Source organism: Bos indicus, chromosome 12, assembly GCF_029378745.1.
Source record: "Bos indicus isolate NIAB-ARS_2022 breed Sahiwal x Tharparkar chromosome 12, NIAB-ARS_B.indTharparkar_mat_pri_1.0, whole genome shotgun sequence".
Taxonomy (NCBI): Eukaryota; Metazoa; Chordata; class Mammalia; order Artiodactyla; family Bovidae; genus Bos; species Bos indicus.
In genome coordinates, this window is record NC_091771.1 from 21691358 (window position 1) to 21718924 (window position 27567).

Here is a 27567-nt window from a genome sequence, read left to right on the forward strand (position 1 = left end):
AAAACATTTTCTTCTAGGTCATGCTTTTGTTCCTTTCATAAATGATTGCTCTGAACAGTTGCACAAGTCACCGTTTTTCAAAGGACAGGTCTATTTTATTTTTCTTAGAATTGTACTGAATTTCTCTTACAGTTTAATTTGTGGCCAGTTAGAACTACTCTATTAATTATCTTTATTGTGGTAATCATTTCATAATGTATGTGAGTCAAATCATTATACTGCACACCTTAAACTTAATGCTGAGTGTCAATTATATCTCAACACGAAGAAAAACAAACAACCTCACAGCCAAGCAATACAGTGTATTTCTTGTAGGCAGAGGAAAAAAAAAAAACAAAAACGAAAGCATCCCTGAGTGTACTATATTTAGCATTGTCATAAGGGTTCTGCCAGGGTTAGTGGATCTTAGTAAGATCCGCTCAACGTTTACAGCATCACAAAAAAAATCCCCTAGCAATCTTGATTCTTTTTTGAAGTGGCAGGGAAAATGTTGACGTTAATATTCAACGGAGGGCTTCCCAGGTGGCGCTAGTGGTAAACCGCCTTGCCAATGCAGGAGACATCAGAGACTGGGGCGGGGCGGTGGGGTGGTGGTAATCCCTGGGTTGGGAAGATCCCCTGGAGGAGGGTATGGCTACCCACTACAGTATTCTTGCTTGGAGAATCCCATGAACAGAGGAGCCTGGCGGACTCATAGGGTCGCAAAGAGTCGAACACGACTGAAGCGACTTGGCACACACACACACGCTATTCAACCGACACTATGGGATTCTAAGCTAAAGGTTTCCATGTGACCTAAAAGCCGGCATTTTTTTTTCCCCCCACGACTCATGGCCTTCCAGATTGTGGAACCCCTCATCTCTTCTGGGTCACTGTTCATTGCCTTCATAAGGGGCAGAAAAAGCCACGTCTCTCTCTTGCATCTTTTTTTTTCCCCCCAATCTCTCAGGCCATTTGGATAAATGAAACATACATGGTTTATGTTTTGACTCTCCGTCAAAAACAGAGACTGAAAAGAATTACTAATTTATCGGACCGCATGCCCACGGTAACTTGGCTTTTTAACCTCCTTGGCGGCCATGGATCATTTTGAGAATACTATGATGAACGCTGCGACCGTTCATCACCGAGAGTCGAGCTCTTGTCCCCAAGACTCCGCACCCTGGGGTCAGTTCTGCGCTTCATCGGCACCATCTGCACTTCCTCCACTCTCAGCTGGGATAGCTTCCTCCACTCTCAGCTGGGAGATCAGGGTCCCCCCACCCTCTGCGCCACACCCTCGCTGACCTCAGTTGTCTCCACCTCTAGGACCAAAATCTCTGCGGTGTGGAGTCGCCTGGGGGCAGTGGCTAGGCTCCGGGCGAATCCGGAACAAATTACTCGCCCCTTGTTGTCCGCCGGAACGCTAAGGGAGAGGAGCGCGCCGGGCCGGGGAACGGAAGCGGGAGTCGGGGGGGCGTGTTTAGTAGAGAAAGCTTCATCCGCCGTTGTTCCTAGTGTTGTTCGTTTCTCGGAGATGTTCCCGAGGGTCTCGGCGGTCCTCCCTTTTCGCCCCCTTTCCCGGCTCCCTCTGTGCTCCGCAGGCCCGGAGGCATCGGCGGCCACCGTTGTGCCCCTCGCTTCTCCGCATGGAACTGTCAGGTACCGCGTTTCCGCGCTGGTGGGCCCGCAGGTCTCCAGGCACCCCCTGTCCCGGCTCCGGCACATTCAAGTTTAATTTTTCTCCGGCGTCCTGGGGTCCGTGTTATGACCCGCGAGAGCTTAGAAGCTGCCGCTCTAACTCTGAGCAAGGGAAAATCCCAGAAAGATAAGGTGACTTGCCCAAGGTCATAGCGTGCGTGGGGAACAGCTCCGGTCACAGGCCTGGGCCGCTGCCCTGTGCTCTGCCTACCACCTACCGCCCCTCATCTCTCTTCCCGCTTCTCCCCTCATTTTATCCAGGTTCCAGAAAGCTAAATTCTTTTGTTTTATGTGCTTTTTTTTTAAAACCTCCCAAGACTGTGATGGTCTTATTCTTACCTTCATTATTGAAAGCGCTGATCTTTATGTCAGCACTGGGGTTATGCCCCGAATACACAGTCCTGCCATCGCAAAGCTTAGAGTTCTACCAAGTAGGCAGTTAAAGTATAGTGGAATAACCGCTGAGATAATGTGAGTTGCGCAGAATACGGCAGAATTCGTCGAACAGGTAATAACTGGATGAGCAGAGACGCCTGACCGTTGTAGGAGAGGTTCAGGGTGTCCTTTCTGCAAAGAAGTCTGGTAAAATCTGAAGGGGTCCCAAGGGTTTGAGTTAGCCAGGAAAAAAAAAGATTTGCAGCATCAATTCAGTTTAGTCGCTCAGTCATGACCGACTCTTTGCGACCCCATGAACCGCAGCACGCCAGGCCTCCCTGTCCATCACCAACTCCCGGAGTCCACCCAAACTCATGTCCATCGAGTTGGTGATGCCATCCAACCATCTCATCCTGTGTCTCCTCCTGCCTTCAGTCTTTCCCAGCATCAGGGTCTTTTCCAATGAGTCAGTTCTTTGCATCAGGTGGCCAAAAATACTGGAGTTTCAGCTTCAGCATCAGTCCTTCCTATAAATATTCAGGACTGACTTCCTTTAGGATGGATTGGTTTCATCTCCTTGCAATCCAAAGGACTCTGAACAGCCTTCACCAGCACCACAGTTCAAAAGCATCAATTCTTTGGTGCTCAACTTTCTTTTATAGTCCAACTCTCACATCCATACATGACTACAAGAAAGTTAGGTCGGGCTAGAGTTTTATTATTTTAGTGTTATGCAATTACTATTAAAATACTAGTTATTGTTTGTTTAGTGTTATACATACATGATTTTCCTGGAATAGTATAGATTACTTTCAGTAGGGCTAGAGCAGTGTTGGAAGAAAACATTGAAGCACAGGTTATATGTCAGATTCAGTCTCCTGATTGTCACCTTTCTGTTATGATACCTTTAGTGTTAATTTGACTTTCACATGTGAAATCGTAATTAGCGTTTTCCTGAATTCATTGGTACCACATGTTGAGTATTGCGGCTCTTGTGTACTGATTATAAGGATACTGATTATGCAGTTGGTTTTCATTCTGATTTTTAAGTATTTCGATGTGTTACCCTCTGACAATTTTATGAACAGATCAAAGAGTTTCTTTCAGCATTTTTGGAAAAAGCCATTTTCTCTTTCATTAAAGGATTTCATAAAAGTTTCATTAAAGGGTTTCATAAAGGGCTTTCCCCACGGCTCAGCAGTAAGAAATTCGCCTGCAGTGCAGAAGACACAAGAGAATTGGGTTCAATCCCTGGGTTGGGAAGATCTTCTGGAGGAGGGTTTGGCAACCCACTCCAGTATTCTTGCCTGGAGAATCGCAAAGAGTTGAACACGACTGAAGTGACTGAGCAGGCACACAGTAAGCTACCACTTACTAGCTGTGAGAACTTGAGATACTGTTTAACCCATTGTCTTATGCGTGTCTTGAGATCAATGGCACCAAGTCTTGATTAAATGCAGATCCTTGGGCCTGATTCCAGACTTACCAACTGAGAATGTCAGGAATCCATGTTTTAAATAAGTTCCCTTTTTGATTCATATAACCTCTAGAGGTTAAGAACCACTCATTTAACCTATTTGGGCAGCAGTTTCTTCTATAAGGTGGAAGAATATAATAATACACCCTGTCCTGTAAGATTGTAAGGATTAAATGACGTAGTAACATGGCTACTCGGATGTGGTCCTGACAGGCAGCATCAGCCTTACTTGGGAACCTGTTAGAAATGCAGACTGCAAGTCCCTCCCCAAATCTGCTGAATCAGAATCGCTGGTAGAACCAAAGAATCTGTGTTTCAGTAAGTCCTCTAGGTAGTTATTAAAGTTTGTGAAAGTGTTCTAGCCTGTTAACTTCATGAAAGTAGGGACCTTGAGATTCTTATTTACTAATGTATCATCAGTGCCTAAAATAGTGCCCAGCACAGAGTAGATAGTCACTATATTTAATCATGACTTTCATAGGTTATACCCTGTTACCAAGACGAGCACATTCACTAGTTTTTAAGGTGCTTCAATATTAACTATATTAAAAGGTTCTTAATGCCACAAAATATAAAACTAGACATTTGGGTTCCTTAGACATTTGGGAAATCTTTTTCTGCATGAGTTTGAAATAGATGGGATCGTTTGTGGTGTTCTTTTTCATAAATGAGTCTATAAAGAAGAAAGCAGAATGGCAATTCTAGCCAGTAAATATTCTTTTTTTTCTGTCCCATTTTAGTTTACAAAGAGTGAGTGATTGGTTAAATGACATTGGTAGCTCAAGTGAGAAAGTCGAAAAGATTAGAATCACAGCCAGGACTTTTTTTTTTTTTTAAGAAAGTAACCTTTGTTATTGATAGAAGTTTCTTTATTTCATATTGTTTAATTGTGAGATACTCTTATGTCATGTTAAGAACAAGAACTAGGCAGTCTGTTAGTTTTGGGTTTAAGAATAATACATAGAAGTTTATTAACCGTGTCAGTGTTTTGCAAAGTTTTTAGTGTTGTGGAACACATAGACAGTGATATTGTATTAATACCAAACCTTGAGGTAAGTGGAAGGAGGCAACAGACAGGCACTCCAGGAGCTGCTGGCCCCGAACAGCCTTTGCTGGGCTCAGGTGGGCAGCATCTCAGCACACCTGTAACTTATTTTTGCTCACCAGTGTGTCTTAGGCCTTAGTGAGCTCTGAGCTACATGGCCCTGGGTAAGTTACATCTCTGGTTTCCAGTTTCCTTATCTGCAAAATGGGGATAATACCTACCTTATGGAGTTGATGTGGGTGTGAGAAAATATACATAAAATGTTGCACAAAACTAGGCACACAGTATGTGTTCAAGAAATGTTAAGTGCTGTTCTTACGGTTGCTAACAACAGGAATAAGCAAAAGGGAAGGGTTTGAACTGAAAGAAGTTTAAATCCATTGAAGCAATGTTTTGAGCCCTGGCTCTGTTATTTTACATTATATTTCCATTTTTTTTTCTTTAATCTTTTTAGGACAAAATGTAATATCCAAAGATATTTTGGCACTAACAGCGTGATCTATAGCAAGAAAGATGATAAGTCTGTTCCAGCCTGTGAAATTTCCAAAGAAACGGAGAACCAAGGGAGTACAAAGGAGAATAAGAAAAAAGACTTGGTAAATATTATTAAGGGCATGAAATTTGAATTAAGCACAGTAAATGTACAAACAACAAAGCCACCCAATAGAGGACAACTTAAAAGTTTGGAAGCTGCAATTCGCAGACTTCAAAAATCTCCGGAAGATGCCCCCCAAAAGAGGTAAATTGAATTGCAATTTGAATTTTTTTTTAAGTAATTTTGGAAACTCCAGTAAACTTTTTCTTTCAGAAAAAAAAAATTTTTTTTAATTAGAGTACATTGGAGGTATGGAATTAATGAAGACTAAAAATTAGTTTGTAAACACAGAGACTAATAATTAAATGAGTAATACTGTTATTCTTCTATATTTAAGTGGATATCTGTATAGAGTCTAGAGAGAGGAAAAGAATAGTGATCTAATTGAGAATTCCACATTCTTTTACATATTTATCAGTTGTTAACCACATTTAATTGCTTTAAGCTGTTTATTAACAAATTATTTACATCCTGATTTGAAGGTAGCTTTGTATCTCTGAAAGACTTCTTTATTTGAAATTTCATTAAAAAATTCCACCTAGTGTAAAATTTTGGCATGTTAATTACACCTGTTTTATATGACTTCCTTTGACCAGTAATTCCAGGGCTCTCAGCTTATGTGGTTTCTTAAAAGTATTATTAATTCCTTGTGCTTGTTAAAAGAGTATAATTTACTGAATCTGAGTACAATCATGATATTTTAGCATTTTGTTGTAGTTTCTATGTCAAGATTTTGGTTTAGTTATATATAAGTATATAAATAATGATTGTACCAACGACATCATCAGTAATAAGAAATGTGGCTTTAAGATCCCTGTCACTTAGCAGAATAAACAGATAATACAGATTTCTATACTCAGTGACTTAACACTTTTTAATTAATTTTTATTACAGTTGCTTTTCAATGTTGTATTAGTTTCTGCTGTACAGGAAGATAAATCAGCCATACATACACCTATATCCCCTCCCTTTTGGACTTCCTTCCCATTCAGTTTAATTCATTAAAACGTAACATTTTAATGGAATTGTTTGATTTCTATATTGTATCAAAACTACCACTGGAAGGCATAACTAGGTAGAGAGTAAGCTAATATTGATAATATTCAAACACACATTTTAAAATATTTATGAAGAATGAGGTTTTTTCCCCAGTTTCCAGACCTGTTTATGATCCTTTTTGCTTTTTTATTATAATTTAGTTAACTGTTAATGAAGTGGTTCAGATGTGTTGATTGCTTTGCAGAGATTCAGTAAGTGAAAAGTGAAAGTGAAGGTCTCTCAGTCGTGTCCGACTCTTTGCGACCCCACGGGCCATACAGTCCCTGGAATTCTCCACGCCAGAATACTGGAGTGGGTAGCCTTTGCCTTCATCCAGGGGATCTTCCCGACCCAGGGATCTAACCCAGGTCTCCCGCATTGCAGGCTAATTCTTTACCAGCTGAGCCACAAGGGAAGCCCAAGAATACTGGTGTGGGTAGCCTATCCCTTCTCCAGCGGATCTTCCCGACCCAGGAATCAAACTGGGGTCTCCTACATTGCAGGCGGATTCTTTACCAACTGAGCTAAGAGGGAAGAGATTCAGTAAAGGTAATTTTTAAAATTGCTTTCCAATTAGGTATGAATGAGACAAGCATTAAAGCCTAGGAGAATTCTGTACTCAGACTGCTTTGTGTTGTAAGGGATTCCAGATGCACAGATCCACTGGTTTGTCTGGTGGCTCAGAATCTGCCTGCCAGTGCAGGAGACTCAGGTTTGATCCCTGGATCAGGAAGGATCCCCTGGAGGAGGAAATGGCAACCCACTCCAGTTACCTTGCCTGGAAAATCCCATGGATAGAGGAGCCTGGCGGGCTACAGTCCACGGGGTTGCAAAGAGTCGGACACGACTGAGCAAGTAACATAGACAGATGCACAGAAGTAGGTTAATCATTGACTGATTCATGATGCACTGTCATTGCTTCGTGCATGGCCTGCTTTCAGTTTTTTTATTTGTATTACGTATTGAAACCTATGCACATTTATATAGATACCATGGATGTATAACTATTGCCCCCAAAGTTAGCAGCATAAAACAACCAGTTTTTAATGCTCATGAATTCTGTGGGTCAGCAGTGTGGATGGAGCACAATGAAGAAGGTTAATCTCCACCCCACAATGTCTGGCCTCAGCTGGAAGACTCGGAAGTTCAGGAGCTGGAACCGTCTGTGGGTTTGCTCACTCTGGTCTGGCAGTTGATACTGGCTGTTAGCCGATACCTTAGCCAGAACTGTTACAGAAACACCTGTGTGTGGCCTGGGCTCCCTCATTGCAGGGTGGCTGGACCCCATCTTCACCTTCCCATCAGTAACCTTCTGTCCTGAGGCAGCCGCTGTTGTGATTTTTTTTTTTCCACCTTAATTTGGGGAGTGTCCGGAGAGAAAACGAGCCCCTAGGAATTGTGTAGTTTTTATGACCTAGCCTTCGACACTCACTCTCATTCCTGTTCCATACTGATTTTTGAAGGCTTCGTGCTTTCTATCACAGCAGCTGCTGGAGAACCATCTTCACAAAGATATGGTGACATAGAAAGGAATATATGTTAAAGCTGTGAACTACCTTGACTTAGTAGTTCACAGTCGCTGACAGACATGGCTGATATTTCCCTGAGGTACTCTGGGGTGCCTTAGGGCACAGTTTGGGAACCAAGGTCCAGGTCTGTATTGAGCTCCCTGTGAGAGGCCCTGGAACCACATCTTTTAAGTTTCTTAGAATTCCTGTTGTCTGAAAGGTACTCGAAGGCACTGTCTAAAATCTTTCTAACATCTTAGGTTTTTACAGTCATGTCCACAGCTTTGGATCCAAATATATCATGAAACCTAATAAGACCCCTGGTGGGCACAGTGGTAACCAAAATTTCTAGCTCCTACTTTAATTAATATCCTCTTTACCAACCACCTGCTCCGATTTCAGCTACCTATTCTTTAAGGTCCCCTTTCTTTCAGTTTCTGGTAACATTGATTTACATACAACTCTCACTCACAGCTTCCTTGAGGGTCTCTTTGAGGCCAAGCTTCAGGGATTTGGGAACTTCAGTTTTCATGTTACGCATCATTTCCTGAGATAGAAAGCCAAGTAAAGTAAAACAGTAATTTGGATCCCACTAATTGAGATGGTCCTATGATGAAGTTTTGATAATTACCATATCTTGCCGTTCTTGTGTCATCTATACCTTCACTCGCTTTCCATCTCCCACTTGATGATTTATGATCCCCTCTCCCTGGGTAAAATTTACGTACATTAAAGTATACAGATTTTAGCGGCAGGATACTGACAAATTGATGCGTGTGTGGAACCCCCACACTTTCCAAGATGCAGAGCATTCTCCAGCTTCACCTTCCCCATTGGTAACCTTCTGTCCTGAGGCAGCTGCTGTTCTGATTTTTTTTTTTCCCACCTTAATTTGGCCTCTTGATATAAGTAGAATCGTGCAAGATACACTTTTCTTTAATCCAGCTTCTTCCATTCATTTTCATACATGTGACGTGAGCTGAGTACTGTTCGTTGCATGGATATGTATCACAGTTTATCTGTTCTGGTGATAGTGCTTTGGGTTGTTTCCAGTTTGGGGAGATTTTGATTAAAGCTCATATAAACAGGTTTCACAGCTTTTATATTTGCTTGCAGTCTGTATTGTTTTTAAATAAAATGGCATCTAATTTAAAAATCCACAAATTTATCCTTTTTGAGGCTGATCCCTCATCCCTCCACCTCCATATATTGTTCTGAGTTAGTATTGTGCTGCATTAAGGATCCATTAACTTGAACTTTCAGCATTGTAACACTTATTATAAAACTGATACCTCATATTTAAGAATTCTTTTTTTTTTAAGTTTATTGAAGTGTAGTTGATTTACAATATTGTATTAAGAATCCTTGATTTTGTTAGGAATTGAATGGTGCTTTTCGAATGACAAGAAGTGTTTTACCCAGGAAATCAAATTTGACTTTCCACTGAAGTCATGCCTCTGTCTCTCATTTGTTTTCCATGTTCTCTTTCTGAAGCAAGTCCCTGAGCCCGGAGTTGGTGGCGGCTGCGACTGCAGTTGCTGACTCTCTCCCTTTTGACAAGCAGACCACCAAGTCGGAGCTGCTCAGGCAGCTCCGGCAGCACGAGGAAGACTCAAAGGCTCAGAAGGATGGAGAGAAACCCAAAATTAGGTTAGTGAGTCAGATAGCCATGCCAGTGGCGCAGATACCTCCAAGAGGCTGGCTTCACTCAGTGCATGCCGAGCAGTATACGTAATATATCCATTCGTATATAAAGTATGCCTCGTAAATATTAGCAGTTTGATGTCTGTTATAACTCAAATGTTAATAAGGAAGATCACAGTTTTATAAGACCAGTGGAATGGTTAAAACTTCTTTTGAGACGTTACATAATTCTTGTCTCTGAAAAAGAAGTGGTACGTTCAGTAATGTTATTAAAAATAATAAGTAACAGAATAAGAATTTCTCTGAGAAGATTTTTTTTGTTAAATAATGTGCTGATTTTAGGCACAATATGATCACTCATTTTATTTGTATTTGAACAAACGTAATGCAGCAAATAAAAATGGCTACATTTCAACTTTAACGCAGCTTTTTAATTTAGGTGATAGGGATACAGATACTGATTGTATTTCCCCTTCTCTGGATGTGTGACAGTTTCTCACGAGTGACACCTTTAATCATGTTTTGAATGAACTTTTTTGAATAGCACTTTTAAAAGAGCAGCAGCGATCTTAGTGGTCTGTGGTATTGATAGACAACATGTAGTCTTTTATTTAGACGTAACTTTTGTGTTCATTATTAGTATATAGAAGTGAAATAAAAATTATATGAATCTCATGTTTCAGAAAGTTCATTACTCTTCCATAGCCCTTTCTCTTTTCTCAGTTTCAGTAACATCATATCAGATATGAAAGTTGCCAGATCCTCCACAGCGAGAGCTAGCACACGACCCGTGCACCAGATTCAGTTTGACGAAGGGGCCGATGATTTTGTTGACCGAGAGGAGACCGCTGATCTGAGAAAACGGTACTCAGGCTCTGCACTGTATTTGATTTGATTTGTTGAACTGTCGATTGACTCTGTTGCCGTGTATATTCTTGCTGTTGGGTATCTGAGCGTCACAGATACATTTACATCTGTCTCCATAGTCTCTGCTTCCCATCTCCTAGAAAGGAAAAGGTGTACTGGCTTTAGCAGCCTTCCATTTTCTATCTTGTAAGTCGAAATGGGCCCCGCCTCACATTTGCCCTGGTTAGCGGTCTCCCGATTTAGAGTAAGTGGAGCTGACCAAACTCTGAACACACGAATGTTTTGTGAGAAGCATTATTTTTCATTCTGATGTTGCATGTTCATGTAGCCTTTACCTTTCTCTAGAATCATCTTTCTTCACACCTCAGAGGAAGGACCCACCATCAAAAAAAGGAAGACCCATTATAATACCTTTAAGTGGTAGCTTATCTGTGGCAATCTCAATTTGGTAATTTGTAGTTCTTAAAGATGCTAAGCCATGTCTTACATAGTTATTTTATAGTAGAAAGCTGCCTGTGTTTACGCAAAGTTTGTGCTTTTTCTCCTTGAAGCCTATGAAGTGATAGTTGGGGAGAGAAAGCCGAATATTTAGCATGGTCTGACAAACACTAACTGAACTTTATAGCAGCATGTGCTTAAAATTGGAGGGTTTTCTGTGTGTTGCTTATTCCATGGATTTTGTTCTACGTATAATCTCAGGAACCTGAGTTAGTGCCTTCTGGGTATTAAATTATTAATTTATACAAGAGGATTGGAAAAGATGGTCAGCAGTTAATAAAGGAAGTTCAGAGGTTATAGTGACTTTGGAAGGTTATTTGAATTAAAGTAATTTGTATATCTATGACATTGAACAAAGTAGAATGTGTCACTTGGAATTTAACTTAAGATTCCCCCAATAATGACCTATATGGGGATAAAATCTGAAAAAGAGTGGCTGTATTTATTTGTATAACTGACTGAGTTTGCTGTACACCAAAAACTAACACAGCATTGTAAATCAACTATACTCGAGTAAAAAAAAAATTCCACAAAACACCCTAGAAAAGTTCACAAAGAGCTTCTCCCAAAATATTTAACTGTAGTCATCTTTAAATCAGTCTTCGAGTCAGTCTTCTCTGAAATGATTCCATGCAACTACATCAGAATGCTATATCATAGGTTGATTTTTAATGATTTGAGCTGTCATCAAAAATTAGAAGGCAACAAGGCAGAAGCTAAAAAAGTAGGTTTATGTAGGAAGGGGTTTATGTGTTTATGATGCCTGCATTAAAAAGCTGCTTACAGGACTCTAGAATAAGGGGAAGCAATGATGAGATACCAGATTGTTCACCTGGTCTGACTTGGAGCAACCTGAGACCACCCAGGCCCAACTGATTCCTTCCATTAGAGGTGGAGAAGTGTGAATCCCAAGTGCTGGCTTTGAAGCCACGCTGGCCTGCACTGTGCATCTGACTAATTCTGGGACTGGCCATCTTTCATGGTCCTGTTGGTCTGTTTGCCTACCTGTGACATGCTGAATGTGAAGCCCTAGGGCATGGCTCAAATGGTAAAGAATCTGCCTGCAAGGCAGGAGACTCAGGTTAGATCCCTGGGTCCGGAAGATCTCCTGGAGGAGGGAATGGCTACCCAGCCCAGTATTCTTGCCTGGAGAATCCCATGGACAGAGGACCCTGGCGGGCTACATACAGTCCATGGAGTCCCAAACAGTCGGACACGACTGAGCTACTAACACTTTCACTTATCTAATTTTAACATGATATTTTAAATTTTTTCAGTTAGTTTAATTTAGTAGAAAAAAGTAATTTGATCCAGAGAAGAATTCAGTTATTTTAAAAGCTAACCTTCCAGTTCATAACTTAGTGTTTAATCTGCCAGGAAATTTTTTCAGATAAGTATGTGAATTGATGCATAAAGCAGTTGATTAAAACGTACAAAGAAAAGTTACCTATTAACTCTGTGACATTAATTTTGAGTTAATTAAATAGTGTTGTAAATAAAGTTAATCATAATTTTAAAATTACAGAACGATCACTTTGCGAGTGTCGATGTTTTGATTTTTCTATACAGTCTTTTATAATTATAATTTGTAATTAAGCAGCATGCAGTGTTTTCTACCCTTAAAGGAAAACAAATGTGGACTTTAACAATTTCTAACTTAGCATATTTTGATGTCTTTCCACAACATCAGATTTTCTAAAACCTTAATATGCAATGGATCAAATAAAAATTGTAGCAAATTAAGCTGATCTTTGCAATTAAGTATTTTGAAAGTTAAATTGTTGTAACTCTTTGCTGTATTGTGATGCAAAAATTCAGGTGAATTTGTTCCTATTTTTAAGTGTCAGTCCTAAAGACATGTGCTATGCTATGCTAAGTCACTTCAGTCGTGTCCGACTCTGTGTGACCCCATAGACGGCAGCCCACCAGGCTTCCCTGTTCCTGGGATTCTCCAGGCAAGAACACTGGAGTGGGTTGCCATTTCCTTCTCCAATGCATGAAAGTAAAAAGAGAAAGTGAAGTTGCTCAGTAGTGTCCGACTCTTAGCGACCCCATGGACTACACCCTACCAGGCTCTTCTGTCCATGGGATTTTCCAGGCAAGAGTACTGGAGTGGGGTGCCATTGCCTTCAAATGTCTGGTGTGGGTCAGTGGAATTAATTTTAATTTTTTTTTTACTTTCAATTTTTATATTGACTTTCATATAAAAGTTTCCTCTCAAACAATTTTTGTTGACCATGTATAAAAATATTCATTAAAATATTTTTTTTCTTTTTCAGTTTTAGGAAAAATATATTCAAGGGGAAGAGACTTAATATTTTTGAGCTTAAGCCAGTTACTGAAGAGGCACCTGAAACAGGTTTGTTAAGAAAATAAGACTGTTCTCCTGCATCGAAAGTGATTGTGGGCTGCCTGTGCCCTGGTCATTGATACTGGAGGGAGAGGAGTTGCTGAAAGATCTTTCCCAATGTTTGAAGAGCCTAGCCATCCATTCCAAACCCTGGAGTTTTCACACACTAGCAAAAAAAGTAACACTATTTCTCAGGCATGGAAACCTTCTATCTTTGAAAAATGTCCTACTTTGATTGCATAATAATCAAGTATTTTGATATTCTGTCCTGTCATTGACCATTCATACTCATGTTCAGTCTTGTCTGACTCTTTGTGACTCCATGGACTGTAGCCCTGCCAGGTTCTTCTGATCATGGGATTTTTCAGGCAAGAATATTGGAGTAGGTTGCCATTTCCTCCTCCAGAGGATTGTCCCAACCCAGGGATCATACCCCCATGTCCTGCATTGCAGTGGCTTCTGTACTCACTGAGCCATCAGGGAAGCCCTGTCTACCTGGATCTTGCTTGTTCATGTAGTTGTTAACATGCTTGTGTTGGTCAGGTTTCCCCTTTGAAATGTTGCAGCCCCATGGGACACAGGAGGTAAGTACTGTCCGCTTCAGGGATCCAGATCTATAGAGTGGCTGCTAACCTGGGTTAAAATGTTAATGGTCAACTATTACACTATTTGCAACACACCTCTGTGTTGTTAGATAAAGAAAAATTGTAATGTCTGCCTTCTTACTATCTAGAAGAGGAGATGTCATTTATAGATGCTAACTTGTAGAAATGCTTTAGAGATTATTTAGGAGATGGGAAGGAGAGCATTCAGGAAATGTATTTGGTGGACTTGTAGTGTTTTTTCTTAACACACTTAGTCGGTTAGTTTTTGTTCTCTTTCCTCTTTCAGCAAGAAGTCAAATTACTTAGTCACCATTTTAATCCTAAGTAAAAAAAAAACTAAGAGTGTCCTCTTGCTTGACATTAAATTTGTTTTACTGATAAAGTGAAGGAACTCCGTACAAATGATCTATTCTTATAAGTGACTTTCATTTCTAAACATTGTAAGTTAGCTTTTTGAACCTTGGTAGAAATAATTTTAGTTCTGATATTTAAGTTCCTAGGCCATCTTCCAGTGGCTCTATCAGTTATAAAAACATCTGATTTTCCCACTATTCAGTAAATCTCTTGACATTAGTGGCTAGGTCTCATTGATTTTTGTATACTGAATAGCCCCTAGCCAAGTGGCTTACAAATAATAGCAATCTGTTATCTTAAATCTTTTAACAAATTAAGCTATAAATAAATACCATGGAGAAAAGGCATTAATTCAGTCACTGTTTGTTCATTTAAACTGAAAATGAAACTAGATGACCAACCCCCTTCTTGTATTGTGACAGCTACATTCTGTCGCAGATGATTGATGAAAAGGAAGTGCAAAAGCACAGACATGAAGAATGGATCACCTCTCCCCTGTTGAGGTGGCAACTCTTTTTTTGGCTACACTGCACTAGCAGGATCTTAGTTCCCCGACTAGACTAGGGATTGATCCGGGTCTCCCAAGGTGAATCTTAACCGCCAGACCTCCAGAGAATAACAAAGTGGCAACTCTTAAGCTTGCCTCCTAAAGGGAATTTGTTGACAGGGTAGCTACTATTGTCTGCCTAATGAACAACCAGAAGAAGCACATGGATTCTTGAAGGAGCCAGCTTGCTTTTTTAAATCACGTGTCTTATTCCTAAAATTTAAGATGAGCTGGCCCAGAGGTACTGAAAATATATGTATTTTCTAAAATAATATTAAGTGATTATGCTCTATAAAGGAAAGTAATGCACAGATTTATATAAATGTACTCTATTGAAGGCATTTTAATAAGCTCTGCTTGCATGAATCTGAAGCAAGTCTTTTGTTCCCAATTAAGTTCAAGCATAGCAACAATGTGCACACTTACATTTAGTGTTTTTCCACTGCTGTTTCCCTACCATGTGTTGATAAAAATAATGCCTGACATGTTGTTGGCATTCATTAATTATTTTTTGACTGACTGAATGAGTTCTTCCATCCCATGGTTCCCAGGTTTCGCTCCCTGCTAAGTTCTTACCACTGCTGCAAAGGGTGGTGTCTTAGACCCAACTGCTTATCCTGGAGTAACCTAGAGCTGAGAGGCAATTTAGCCTCATGGAAAGAGTTTTGGTGTTGTGTAGATCTTGATTATTAAAATTAAGATTCTGCCTTACTAACCTCTCGGAGTCTCCCTTTTCCCACTTATGAAATGTGGGTAATACATACATCTCAAGGATTAAATGAGATAATATAATTAAAATGTCAAGTATGTTTGGATGGACTTCCTACATGGCTCAGTGGTAAAGAATCCACCTGCCGATGCAGGAGACTCAGGAGACACAGGTTCAATCCCTGGATCAGGAAAATCCCCTGGAGAAGGAAATGACAACCCACTCCAGTATTCCTGCCTGGGAAATCCCATGGACAGAGGAGCCTGGTGGGCTACCGTCCAGAGGGTCACAAAAGAGTCGGACACTACTTAGCGGCTAAACAAGAGTGCCTGGAACACAGTGGACGTTCAGTAAATAGTTTCGACTCTTAATGATGATTATGGAAAAAACATAAGTTGATCAGTGTCCACTGAACAAATTTAAAAGTAACCATGATAATTAAATTATTTTCTGTTATGATTACTCTAACTGTGGCTAATTAGCCTAGCTGCTGGAGTCTTCTCCTTATCAGATGTACAAGACCAACATACTTCATATTAGTGGTCAGTGTGGGGTCAGGCATAGTCATACATGAACTTCCATGTACAGATCTATGTATGGATCCTTTTGAGTAAATAGGAGTAAAATAATGGTGTGATAGGTGTATTCTTAACTTCTTAAGAAACTGCCAAACTCTTTTACAAAGAGGTTGTACCATTTTACATTTCCACCAGCAACAATTGGTGAGAGTATGACTCATTCTTCAAAGATGTCTTGAATTTCCAAAGGAAATAAATGATTGAAATGTGATATGGTGATCATAATAAGCTAACATTATATTACCTTACTCAGAGTTGGTTGTGAGGATTAAATGGACTAATATATAAAAAGCATTTAGCACAGAGTAAATGCCCAGTATACATTAATGGTATTATCATTGCCATTGTTATTGTAGTTTAGTTTATATTACCTTAATTTAGTTGACTTATCTTGACAGACTAAAAATAAACAGTCTAGAGTTTAAAGATCAAAATCACATGTTGTATAAAAGTTTTCACATTCGTCAAAAGGATCCTTGAACAAATGGACGTTTCTTTTCTCCTTTTCAGTAGAGGGGACTGTGAGACTAGGGGTTAATTACCTAGCATTGTAGTAAAAACAAAAGTTGAGGCTTGCAGTCATTGTGGTTGTAGTCTTTATATATAGTTTTTGTTTCCATTTTAGCTATCAGTGACCTTTCGTTATATACTGTTTAATTATGAGTTTCAAGATCTGAAAATATATTGCCAGTTTAGAGGTGATGATAACATTTTTTAAAGAAAGATAATTACATAGAATAGTGCATATTTCAAACGTCTTTATTCTACAGAGGCAGCACCTTCTCTTTGGGATGTAGAATTTGCTAAGCAGTTAGCTGCAGTCACTGAACAGCCCTTTCAGAATGGTTTTGAAGAGATGATCCAGTGGACAAAAGAAGGGAAATTGTGGGAGTTCCCAATTAACAATGAAGCAGGTAAGTCTTAACATCAGAGGTTTATAAAACTCTGATTGAGATTAATCTGATAGATGTTCAGTTGTAAGTTCTGGATATTTACCTGAATTTCAAAACTTAGTGTAGACATCTTTGTGATGTCCTAAAAGAAATCTGATGGTGTTTTTAAGAATACTAAGATTTCACTTAATTCTGATTGTTCGATAAGAAGGTAAAGTTATATGGCAGAAATGACATCATTAATTTCTATGACATCCCGGTGTTGAAAACTGCAAATGACAGTTTTGTGCTTGCTAAACAGGAGATAACCTGGTAAATCTTCTAATACATTAAATACTGGGTAAGGTCATCCTTCAGTTTGGGGCAACGTTACAACTCTTTAAGTCATACACTAGTATCTTTTATTTGAAACCGTTGCTTTAACGAGGCACATGTTTCTTGTATTCAAAACCTCTCAAAGCAAGTATGTTTGGAGACTTTGAACTTCCTGGGAACTCTGGCTGCATACCTAGATACTTGGAGCTGGTAATAAACTATTATCTACTTTCCTGGAGATCTCTCTGGAGGTGTTACCTCTTCCTCAGTCAAAAGGAAAACAGTATTAACTATGCTATTTATTTTTTATGGCACCCATGATAATCATCAGCCAAACATGCCATTGAATATTTATAGGTGTATTTTCAGTTAGAAGAGATTCATTTACTTTTATGGTAAGATTAGCTAGAAATTGCAAACACCTCAGGAAGACTTAAGAAAAAGTAGTCCATATTTTAACCTTTGTAATATTCTGCACTGTAATATTTTAATTTTTGATAACCTTTCATTTGTTTGGATAAGTGGAGTGGAGTTTAAATAGTCTTATATTTACATATAGTAGTATTTTATATAGGAAAACTTTAGGAACTTACACATCCTTTAGCAAATTCTTAATATTTTAAATATTTGTATGATATATTCAATAATATAGAAATCTGTGTTTCATCTATTACATAATGTACATTCTGGAAGGTATCAGGGTAAGGTGAAAAAACAAAACCCAAATCCACAGACTTGTTTGTATAAACCTGAATACAGATTCCAACTCTGTCAGTTATTAGCCATTTGCCTCTGAGGTAATAATTTAACCTCCTGAGCTTTAGTTTCCTCGTCTGTAAATTAAAGAAACCTCATTGGAAGAATGTATGAATTAAATCAGATAAGTTAGTGAGTTGCTCACTACAGTTCTTGGCATATAATACTTAGAAATAAATGTTAGTTCCTTTCCCCTCTTGTATGTGATCATAGAATTTTAAAGTAGCAAAAAAAAAAAAAAAACCCCAAAACTAAGAAATACAATCTATGATGTTAAGGGAAGACTTTGTTCCATATTTGTTGAAGCTTGGATGTTCCAGGTCCTCATGGTGACAGACATGTTTTAAAACCCATTATTGAGATAGAATATGCGACTTGACTTAAGAGAAACAGCGAACCGTGGTGGTTAGAGTTCAAGTGCCTGAGTGAGGCTTAATCTCTCCCAGCCTCAGGTCCTCCATCTTATAAAATGATAGAAATAGTAATAGGACTCATTTTATGGGATTCTTCTGAAAAACAAGTGAGTTTATACAAGTCACCATCATCATCCCTGTTTGTACAACAATGATATTGTGAGGGGATTTGCTATTATAAGTATTTTCTCTTCTATAACATTTTTAAATCTCAAAATATTCACAAGGATATTGTGTATTTTCTAGGTCCCACCAAATAGGATCGTAGGAAAGCATGACTTGGTGGTACATTGTCATCAGCAGTGAAACATTTCAGTTCATCAAAATCTTGTGTGTTCAGATGCTAAAGAATTTATCTTAGATTTGGCCTGGTTTTCAAGAAAGTGTGATTTCTGCAAAAGGGGAAAAAAAACCCAAGCATGTTTTCTGGTCAGGTTGGGGAGATAAATGTGACAAGTGTCCATATACACTGTACACATTATTGATGTTTTGGGGTCAGAAAGGGAGGTATCTCATTTCCAGCTCCTGAAGGCAATTGTTATCTGAGTGAAAAACAGGAAGGGGACCGTGGAAACTTTCTCACTTTGATCACCCGCCTCAGCACATACTTAGGATCTTCTCAGTACGTTAATAAGAGGACTGGCCTTAGAACCTGGAGTCTTAGCCCTTTAGAAACGTTCTTTCATGTTTCTTATACTTCGGATTTAAGAGTAATGAAATATCATGCTCTCTCTCCTAATAATTACTTTCATGAAGATTTACTTCGATACTTTTGGAAAAAGATTCCCTCCGCCCCCAAAGAAAAAACAGGCTTACCATGTCAGGTTGGGAACACAGTGCTGAAAGCATCTTAAAGGCACGTCCTGTGTTTACAATTTACTTCCCAGTGTTGTGTCTTTCTGTTACATTAAAAAAAAAAAAAATTCTGTTGTTTGTTTTGCCACTTAAAATGTAAAAATTGACTTTCCAATTTGATGGGTTTTTTTTTTTTTTTTTGGCCAGTTAAGACCTGGCTTGTCCCTTCTGATGTGCTTTTCCAGTCCAGAGATGTATAAGAACCATTGCTGCTGCTGCCAAGTCGCTTCAGTCGTGTCCGACTCTGTGTGACCCCATAGACGGCAGCCCACCAGGCTCCCCCGTCCCTGGGAGTCTCCAGGCAAGAACACTGGAGTGGGTTGCCATTTCCTTCTCCAATGCATGAAAGTGAAAGGTGAAAGTGAAGTCGATCAGTCACATCCAACTCTTAGCGACCCCATGGACTGCAGCCTACCAGGCTCCTCTGTCCATGGGATTTAACAGGCAAGAGTACTGGAGTGGGGTGCCATTGCCTTCTCTGTATAAGAACGGTTAGGTGGAATTATTCCCAGTAGATTTTGCAATAAGATCACTTTTATTTTAGCTTTGGCTTTATCTAAATTTAATCCCATTTTTATCATTATCCAGTTAACAAGAGTCGTGCTCTTGAATATTCATCAGCCATGTATATACCACCAAATTACAAGTGTCTTTGAAATGCCCTCCAAGAGTAATTCTCAATTTGGAGGCTTCAGTGGGCAAAAAAGCTCAGTCATGGATGTCAGTCATGCTTTTATTTTTCAGTTGGTTTAAATTTGTTCACTTACAGCATGCCATCCTTTGCCAGGGTATCTGGAATGAATGCTATGACATGAGCTAGCAAGAATAGTTTAAAAAGCTCAGAATTACCATAAAACTCAGTGGTTGTTATGTGGGAGGGTATAGTGTGGAGAAAATTGGGGCAAATATAAAGATGATTAGGTCTGTGTTGTCTGAAACAATCTGCTGGTTGTTTCAGATGGTGGCCAGTGAACAAGAGCTGCAGAGTACTGCCAGGAAAAGAAATAAGTTTTGACAAAATAGAAGTGAAAACAAGTCAAAGTGAAAGTGAATTTGCTTCAGTGCTGTAATATACTCTTTGTCAAATTGGTCGTTGCTATTAGCTGGATTTTACCTTTTATTTGCTGTACTGTATTTTTAGCTGTAGTCAGTAATATTAACACATTATTGACCAGGGGATTTTTGCAGAAACTAACGCCTGTGGCGTTAATACGTCTCCAGTCAATAATGTGTTAAATGGCGTTCACTAATATTTAAAGCAGAATTAGACACAGATTTAACCTATGTTGCTTTAGTTGATTGTACACCACTGGGGTTTCCTTCTTGTCTTTAATTTTCCACTCTTATTTTTTCCTTACTATATTTTGTTTCTTTTGCTTATTAAAAAGTATTTTAAGCTATAGAAATGAATGTATGAAAGTTTACTCACAAAAACGTAATACAGAAGAATAAAGAATAAACTTTACCCCTCAGTTCTCTTCCCTTTTCCTGAAGCAACCATTGCCAGTAGTTTGATGTATGTCCCCACATCCACCTTAAATGATAGTCTCACATTTATCTGTTGTTCTGGTCTAAATGGGGCCGTATGATATATATAGTGTCCTGTAGCTTTTAAATTTTATTTATTTTTATTTAGCAGTCTGTCTTAAGCATTTCCTTGTCAGTACATAGAGATCAACTTTGTTTTAATAGTTCTATAAAATGGGAACTATTTATGTATTTTGTACTATGCCATTGTATGAATGACTGAAATTTATTTTTACCATTTTCCTATTGATGAATAGAGCTTTAGTGAATCCTGTTATACATATCCTTCTGTCCATGTCTGAGTACGTTAATTCAAGGGTCAAACAATAGGCATATTTTAAATTGCAATAAATATGAACACATTCTCTTCTAATAAGATAGCCAATCGATCCTCCAGCTGGTGAGGATGACTCCACCGTTGGTGGGAGTGGGGAGGAATGATTCACTAATCAGCATACAGACTTTCACTTAATTCCCCTGCTTATCAATTAAATGATTCATTCCTCTTTTTGTTTTAGTTTCTCCAAAAAATAAAACTGCCCATCTTCTTTGGGAGATGGATGGTGTAGTTATCTAGAGGTACAGGTAGAAGATGGATCATGGGAGATCTAATTATCCCCTAAACCAGTTTTAATTAGTCTTCTGTTTTTTGTCCCTCATCCCCATTCCTAATTTCAGTGGTATATGATGTCACTAATTTCCAAAGCCTTTGATGTCTGTTTGCTTCTTAATTTGGTTTTAGCTTTTTTCAACTCAGCTGAGTCAGTTACTACTTATCTGTCCACTTTCCTTCTAACATTTTGGTGATAACTCCTGTTACAGTTTCATTTTCTGTTCTGTTTATCTTTGAACTTTTTAACTTTTTATTCCTTTTACTGCCATTTAGTAGGTGTTAAAAGGGAGCAGAGATTTTAAAAATCATGGTTCAATCTACATTTTAACTAGAAGTCCTTGTTGCTTATCTTTTAACTGTTCAGAGTGCCTTTAACCAACAAAGATTTTAATTTGGATGTAGATCTGTTAGCTTTTTCCCGTTTAATCTATCTGGAACTTAGTTTTGTATATAGTATCCCTTCTTTATCGCTTTCTCTCTTTTTTTTCTTTGTTTTATACTTCCCAGTACTACTTGGCTTTCTTCACTCATTGACTCATTCAGGAAGGATCTGTTCATTATACCTTCTAAGTTAAAAAGATGATTGATTTATCATCTAGAGAAAGAGTAATAAGATAAGATCACCTATGCCCTTAGATGCTTTTCCCCCTAATAGAGCATGTCATAATTTCTGTACTTGTCTAACTCATTATGACTTTATGTCAGAGATAGTTGGTCTGTTAATGATTTAATAAATTAATTATTGATCTTATATTAGCACAGCTATTTTAAAAATAGTTTCTCTTGCACAATTTTCTGTCTTAAGTCTTATATCTTAAGTACATCTAAGGAGACTAATAACCATAAACATTCAATCCAGGAGTCACCCTCAGATTTTTGAGAACAATTATTACCTCGATTTATTATGTTTCCAATGCTACAGACCTTATTTTTTAGCCCTAACATACTCTGTTCCAAATGTTATTGAATATTGAAACCTGCCTTGTTTTTCATATTACATTAGCCATATTGGTATTTTTTTCTTTAAAAGAATATTGTCATGTGGAACTGGAAGCAGTACTTGATAATATGGAAAAGATCTTTAGCACAGTGAGACTTTTTTTCATTTTTACCTCATATTGCATTTTCCCTATTCCTATCCCCAGGTGTATATGCCTTAAAAACAAAACAAAAGTAAAGATGGAACAACATGATTGCCTGGTGAAGTAAACTATTGATAACCATAGAGAATTCTCAATGGGATTCAAGGAAAGATTTTTTTAAAACAATAATTTGTCTGTAAAAATACACATGAATTTAGGAAAAGGGCTAGAAGGATATACGCCATGAAAGTGATTAGTCTTGGAAGTAATTGGCCTTGAAAAATGTGAATAGGGACTTTGGAGGGTTATGGGATAGAGAACAACTTCGGTTTAAAATATCCCTGCATGTCTCTTTTCCTGTATTTCATCGAATACAACATACTTTTGTTTTTCAAAGTTTTAAATATCTCTGAAGCTGATGTATCTTACTATGCTAGTCGGGCTGCAGTGAAGAGATAGCTGTCACTGCCTGTGGATATGCGTCTAAATGTGCACTGGGAGCATCAGAAGAGGCCATAGTGGAGCCCTTAAGAAATGCTGCATCACACATGTTCTTAAAGGGAGGTTGGAAAGCATGGCCACTGACAACCCAGAGTTGAAAAGCCAATTCAGAAGAGTTGGATTCTGAATGTGAAGAAGTCTTGTGTGTTAGTTGCTCAGTCACATTCAATTCTTTGCAACCTGTTAAGACTGTAGCCCACTGGCGTCCTCTGTCCATGGAATTCTCCAGGCAAAAATACTGGAGTGGGTTGCCATTCCCTTCTCCAGGGGATCTTCCTGAACCAGGGGTTGAACCCATGTCTCCTGCATTGCAGGCAGATTCTTTACTGTCTGAGCCACCAGGGGAGCCTGAAGAAGTCTTAGGAAAACCTTAACCAATTCTGTTTTTGCTACATAACAAACCACTCCAAACTTAGTAAAACAACAGCTAAGTAATAACTGCTCATGAGCTTATGGGTTTTCTGGTTGGCTTGGGTAGGTGCCTGGGGTTGGATCAGTCTAGATTGGTTTCTCTCACATGTCTAGCTGAGGTTGGCTGTTGTCAGGGGAGGCAATAAGGGGGTTTTATGTCACTCATCATTCATGGGCTAGGCTGGGCTTGTTCACCTAGCTGTAGAGAGTTCCTAAAACAATAGTAAAGGCTTTTCAGGCCTTTGCATTGACTGTGGTAATGTCCCATTGACCAGGCAGGTCACCTGGCCAACCTCGAATTTAAGGGTTGGAGCAACAGGCTGTATCTACCTCTTTATGGAAAGAAGGGCAAAGGCACATTGCAAAGGGTTATATATACAAGCATAGTAGTAGTGTGTGGCCATTTAGCAATCTAAGCCTTGATTTGTTTATTGTGTGTTTTAGTTTTTATAAAAGTGATGACTAGATCTTTAAATGTTCAAATAAAATTCTAAAAATCTCTTTCAATAAGTGGAAGATAATTCTAACTGATGAGATAGCATTTTTAAACTGTTTTGAGATAATTATGGGTTCATATGCAGTTGTAAGAAATGGTAAATATTCCGTATACTCTGTGCCCATTTTCCCCTAGTAGTTATGTCACGTACAAGCACAGGACGGCATACAGCCGGGCAGGCAGCATCCATAGTGTTCCAGCCATGTTCACATGTCACCATTTCACATGTACTCTATTGGCGCGTGTGTTTGTGTGTTCTGTGTAGTTGTACCGTATATGTAGGTTCATGTGACCATCACCACAGTCAGGATGCAGACCAGTTCTGTCACCTCCAGGATCTCTCTTAGGCCGTTTTATAGCCACATTTCACTCACCTCCCACTGCCTCCCCTTCTTAGTCTCTGATCCCTGGCAATCACCAAATCCATTTTCCATTTCTCTAATTTTTTCCATACAAATGGAATCACATAGTGTGTAACCTTTTTTCCGGGTGCCCCCTCCCCCTCTTAGGATAATTCATTCTCTGGAGATTTATCCAAGTTGTTACATGTGTCAGTAGGGGTTTTTTTGCTATTGTTTTTATTGCTGAGTAATATTCCGTGGTTCGAATGTACCTTATTGTTTAACCATTCAACTGATAAGAGACATCTGGGTTGTTTCCAGTTTTTGCCTGTTAACAATAAAGGTGCTATAAATATTCATGTACAGGTTTCTGTATGAATACAAATTTCCATTTTCCTGGGATAACTACCGAGGGGTGCAATTGCTGGGTTGTATGGTAGTTAAATATTGCTTTTTAAAGAACCTTTCAAGTTCTTTTCCGAGTGGCTATGGCATATTATATATATAGTTTAGACCATTATCCGTTCTTTGTTAATTTGAAGTGTGAAGCTTTGATTCTTTTTCTTTCTGGTCAGTGATACCCAGTTCTCCTGGCACCATTCATCGAAAAGACTATCCTTTCTCCATGGAATCATCTATGCATCTTAAAGTTGGCATATTCGTGTGGATCCATGTTAGTCTGTTACGGCTTCCATAACAAAATATCACAGACCGGGTACCTTAAACAGCAGAGTAGACTTTCGCATAGTCTGCAGGCTGGAAGTCTAAGACCCAGGTGTTGGCTGTGTTAGTTTCTCTAGAGGGCTCTCTCCTTGGCTAGCACATGGCCACCTTTTCATTCAGTTGTGTTTTTTTTATCACACATTATTTATATTAATTTCCAACTGTTTGAAGATTTTCCTGCTGTTTTCCTGTTACTGATTTCTGTGTTGATTCCTTTATTATCAGAGAAGATACTGTGTATTATTTCAGTTATTTTAAACGTGTTGACGTTTGTTTTGCGACCCAGGCTATGGTTAAACTAGGTGAGCGTTCCATGGTTGCTTGAAAAGAATTTGTGTTCTGCAGTAGTTTGGAGTGTTCTGTAGATGTCAGTGTAATCCTGTTGGTTAATATTTGGTTCTTCTGTGTCTTTTCTAATTTTCTACTTGGCTGTTTTATCAGTTGCTGACAGTGGGATAGTAAAACTGTAATTGTGGATTTTTCTAATTCTATGTTTCTATCAGTTTTTCTTTCATGTATTTAGAAACTTTTGTTTGGTGAATGCATAATTCAGGTTGCTATCTTCTTAGTGGGCTAATCCCTTTATTATGTAATATTCCTCTTTCTCATATTTGCTCTGGAGTCTGCTTTATCTGATGTTCATGTAGCCACTCATGCATTCCTTTTTAAAAATTAATGTTAGCAAGATATGTCCTCCTTCATACTTTGAACACCTGTGTTACAGGTGTTTGAAGTGAGTTTCTTGTCTACAGCATGTAGTTGGATCATGTTTTTCTTTTGATTGGTATAGGCCATTTACATTTAAGTAGTTATTGATTTGTTAGGATTTAAGTCTCATTTTGTTATTTGTTTTTGTTTTTGTTTTTCATTTTTCTGTTTCTCACTCCTCTGTTTTTTCTTGGCTTTCTGTGAGTTGCCTGAATATATCTTAAGAGTCCATTTTATTTTATGTGTTTTTTAGTGTAGTTTGTATAGTTTTCTTAGTGGTTTCTTTAGATATTAAAATATCCATTAGTAATAATTACTGCTCCATTTTGAATATTTGTAAAATGCTAAGCAGTGTAAAAGAGTTTTACAAGCTTTCTGTCTATTTAATCTTTAATCTTTACAAAAACCCCATGAAGAAGGTGCTGTTCTAATAATACTCATTTTGTGCCTGAGGAAACTCATGTTCAGAGAAGTTAATTTGCCCAGTCACATAGTTGTTAAATTGGTGAGCAAACCTCTGTCTGACTCTAATGTTCATGCCTTTAACTGTAATACTACCTCATTAATGTTAGTTTTATAGTATAGTGGGGGTTTTTGGATTAATTTATTTATTTTAATTGGAGGCTAATTACTTTACAATATTGTGGTTTTTGCCATACATTGACATGAATCAGCCATGGGTGCACATGTGTCCCCCTGTCCAAAACCACCCCCCTCCCACCCCACCCCCACCCCATCCCTCTGGGTGGTCCCAGGGCACCAGCTTTGAGTGCCCTGTTTGATGCATCGAACTTGGACTGGTCATCTGTTTCACATACGATAATATACATGTTTCAATGCTATTCTCTCAAATCATCCCACCCTCACCTTCTCTCGCACAGTCCATAAGTCTGTTCTTTATATCTGTGTCTCTTTTGCTGTCTCGCATATGGGGTCATCATTACCATCTTTCTAAATCCCATATGTATGTGTTAATATACTGTATTGGTGTAGGTTTTACATTCAAAATTGTAATGTATTTTGTCTCATTTCCTAGGTTTTGATGATGATGGTTCAGAATTTCATGAACATATATTTCTGGATAAATATCTGGAGGGTTTTCCAAAACAAGGACCAATTCGCCACTTCATGGAGCTGGTGACCTGTGGCCTTTCCAAAAATCCATATCTGAGTGTTAAACAGAAGGTTGAACATATAGAGTGGTTTAGAAATTATTTTAATGAAAAACAGGACATTCTAAAAGAAAGTGGCATAAACTTTAGTTGAAGACCATGGAAATTTTTCTTTCAAGCTGTTGGAGATTCATATTATAACTAAATAAAATAATTTTACTAGAAGTTTTAATATACTGTGTTCATTATTGTATCTGATTTGAATGATAGAAATACTAAATAATTTAAAAGTATATATGGTAGTAATTGAAAAATATTCCTGCATGGAAAAAAAAATCACCAGCTTTTATGGATTCAACTAGTAATTCTAAACAAAAAGAATATCTTAGAATTAGTAATAAGACAACTTTCTCTAACCTTTTTCTTTTCATGCAGTAAGCATACTTCTTTGAAATATAATTACCATATATCTGATGTCATCAGAGGGCTATAACAGTTGAGAGGATTTACAAACTTACATGCATGGATTATATATAAACATGCAGTTTCTATATTTGCGTATTTGTGCTCAGTTGTGTCTGATTCTTTGCAACCCCACAGACTGTAGCTCACCAAATTCCTCTCTCCATAGAATTTTTCAGGCAAGAATACTGGAGCAGGTTGCCATTTCCTGCTCCAGGGGATCTTTCCAACCCAGGGATTGAACCTGCGTCTCTTGCATCTCCTGCATTGGCAGGCAGATTTGTTACCCTTGAGCCATAGGGGAAGCCCAATATTTGTACATACACATATTTTTTTTACCTAAGTCTGAATCACTGTAGTGAAGTAACCTTGCAGAAACAAAGGACTTATACTAATTGCTTCTAGTATTTTGGGTCATCATACCAATATTAGAACTAATTTCTATTATGGTACATAGCAGTGCGATTCAAGTTCATACAAGTGACAGGA

The 27567-nt window shown here is 38.5% G+C and overlaps 1 protein-coding gene and 1 non-coding gene across 3 annotated transcripts; both read left to right on the forward strand.

Moving 5' to 3' along the window:
- The first annotated feature begins 1435 nt into the window (after positions 1 to 1435).
- MRPS31 (mitochondrial ribosomal protein S31) lies at positions 1436 to 26841 on the forward strand. Of its 2 annotated transcripts, XM_019971361.2 has the most exons (7): positions 1438 to 1641; positions 5032 to 5316; positions 9213 to 9368; positions 10086 to 10226; positions 13007 to 13086; positions 16641 to 16784; positions 26541 to 26841. In XM_019971361.2, exons 1-7 carry the CDS (start codon positions 1517 to 1519, stop codon positions 26768 to 26770), a joined length of 1161 nt encoding a protein of 386 aa, XP_019826920.1. In that variant the 5' UTR covers positions 1438 to 1516; the 3' UTR covers positions 26771 to 26841. The 2 variants fall into 2 exon arrangements, with proteins under 2 accessions (XP_070656260.1, XP_019826920.1); XM_070800159.1 differs by lacking the exon at positions 16641 to 16784 and having other exon boundaries at positions 1436 to 1641.
- LOC139186310 (small nucleolar RNA SNORA71) lies at positions 13112 to 13243 on the forward strand. The gene has a single exon (XR_011569904.1). It is a non-coding gene; the product is annotated as a small nucleolar RNA SNORA71 (small nucleolar RNA).
- Positions 26842 to 27567: the final 726 nt, after the last annotated feature.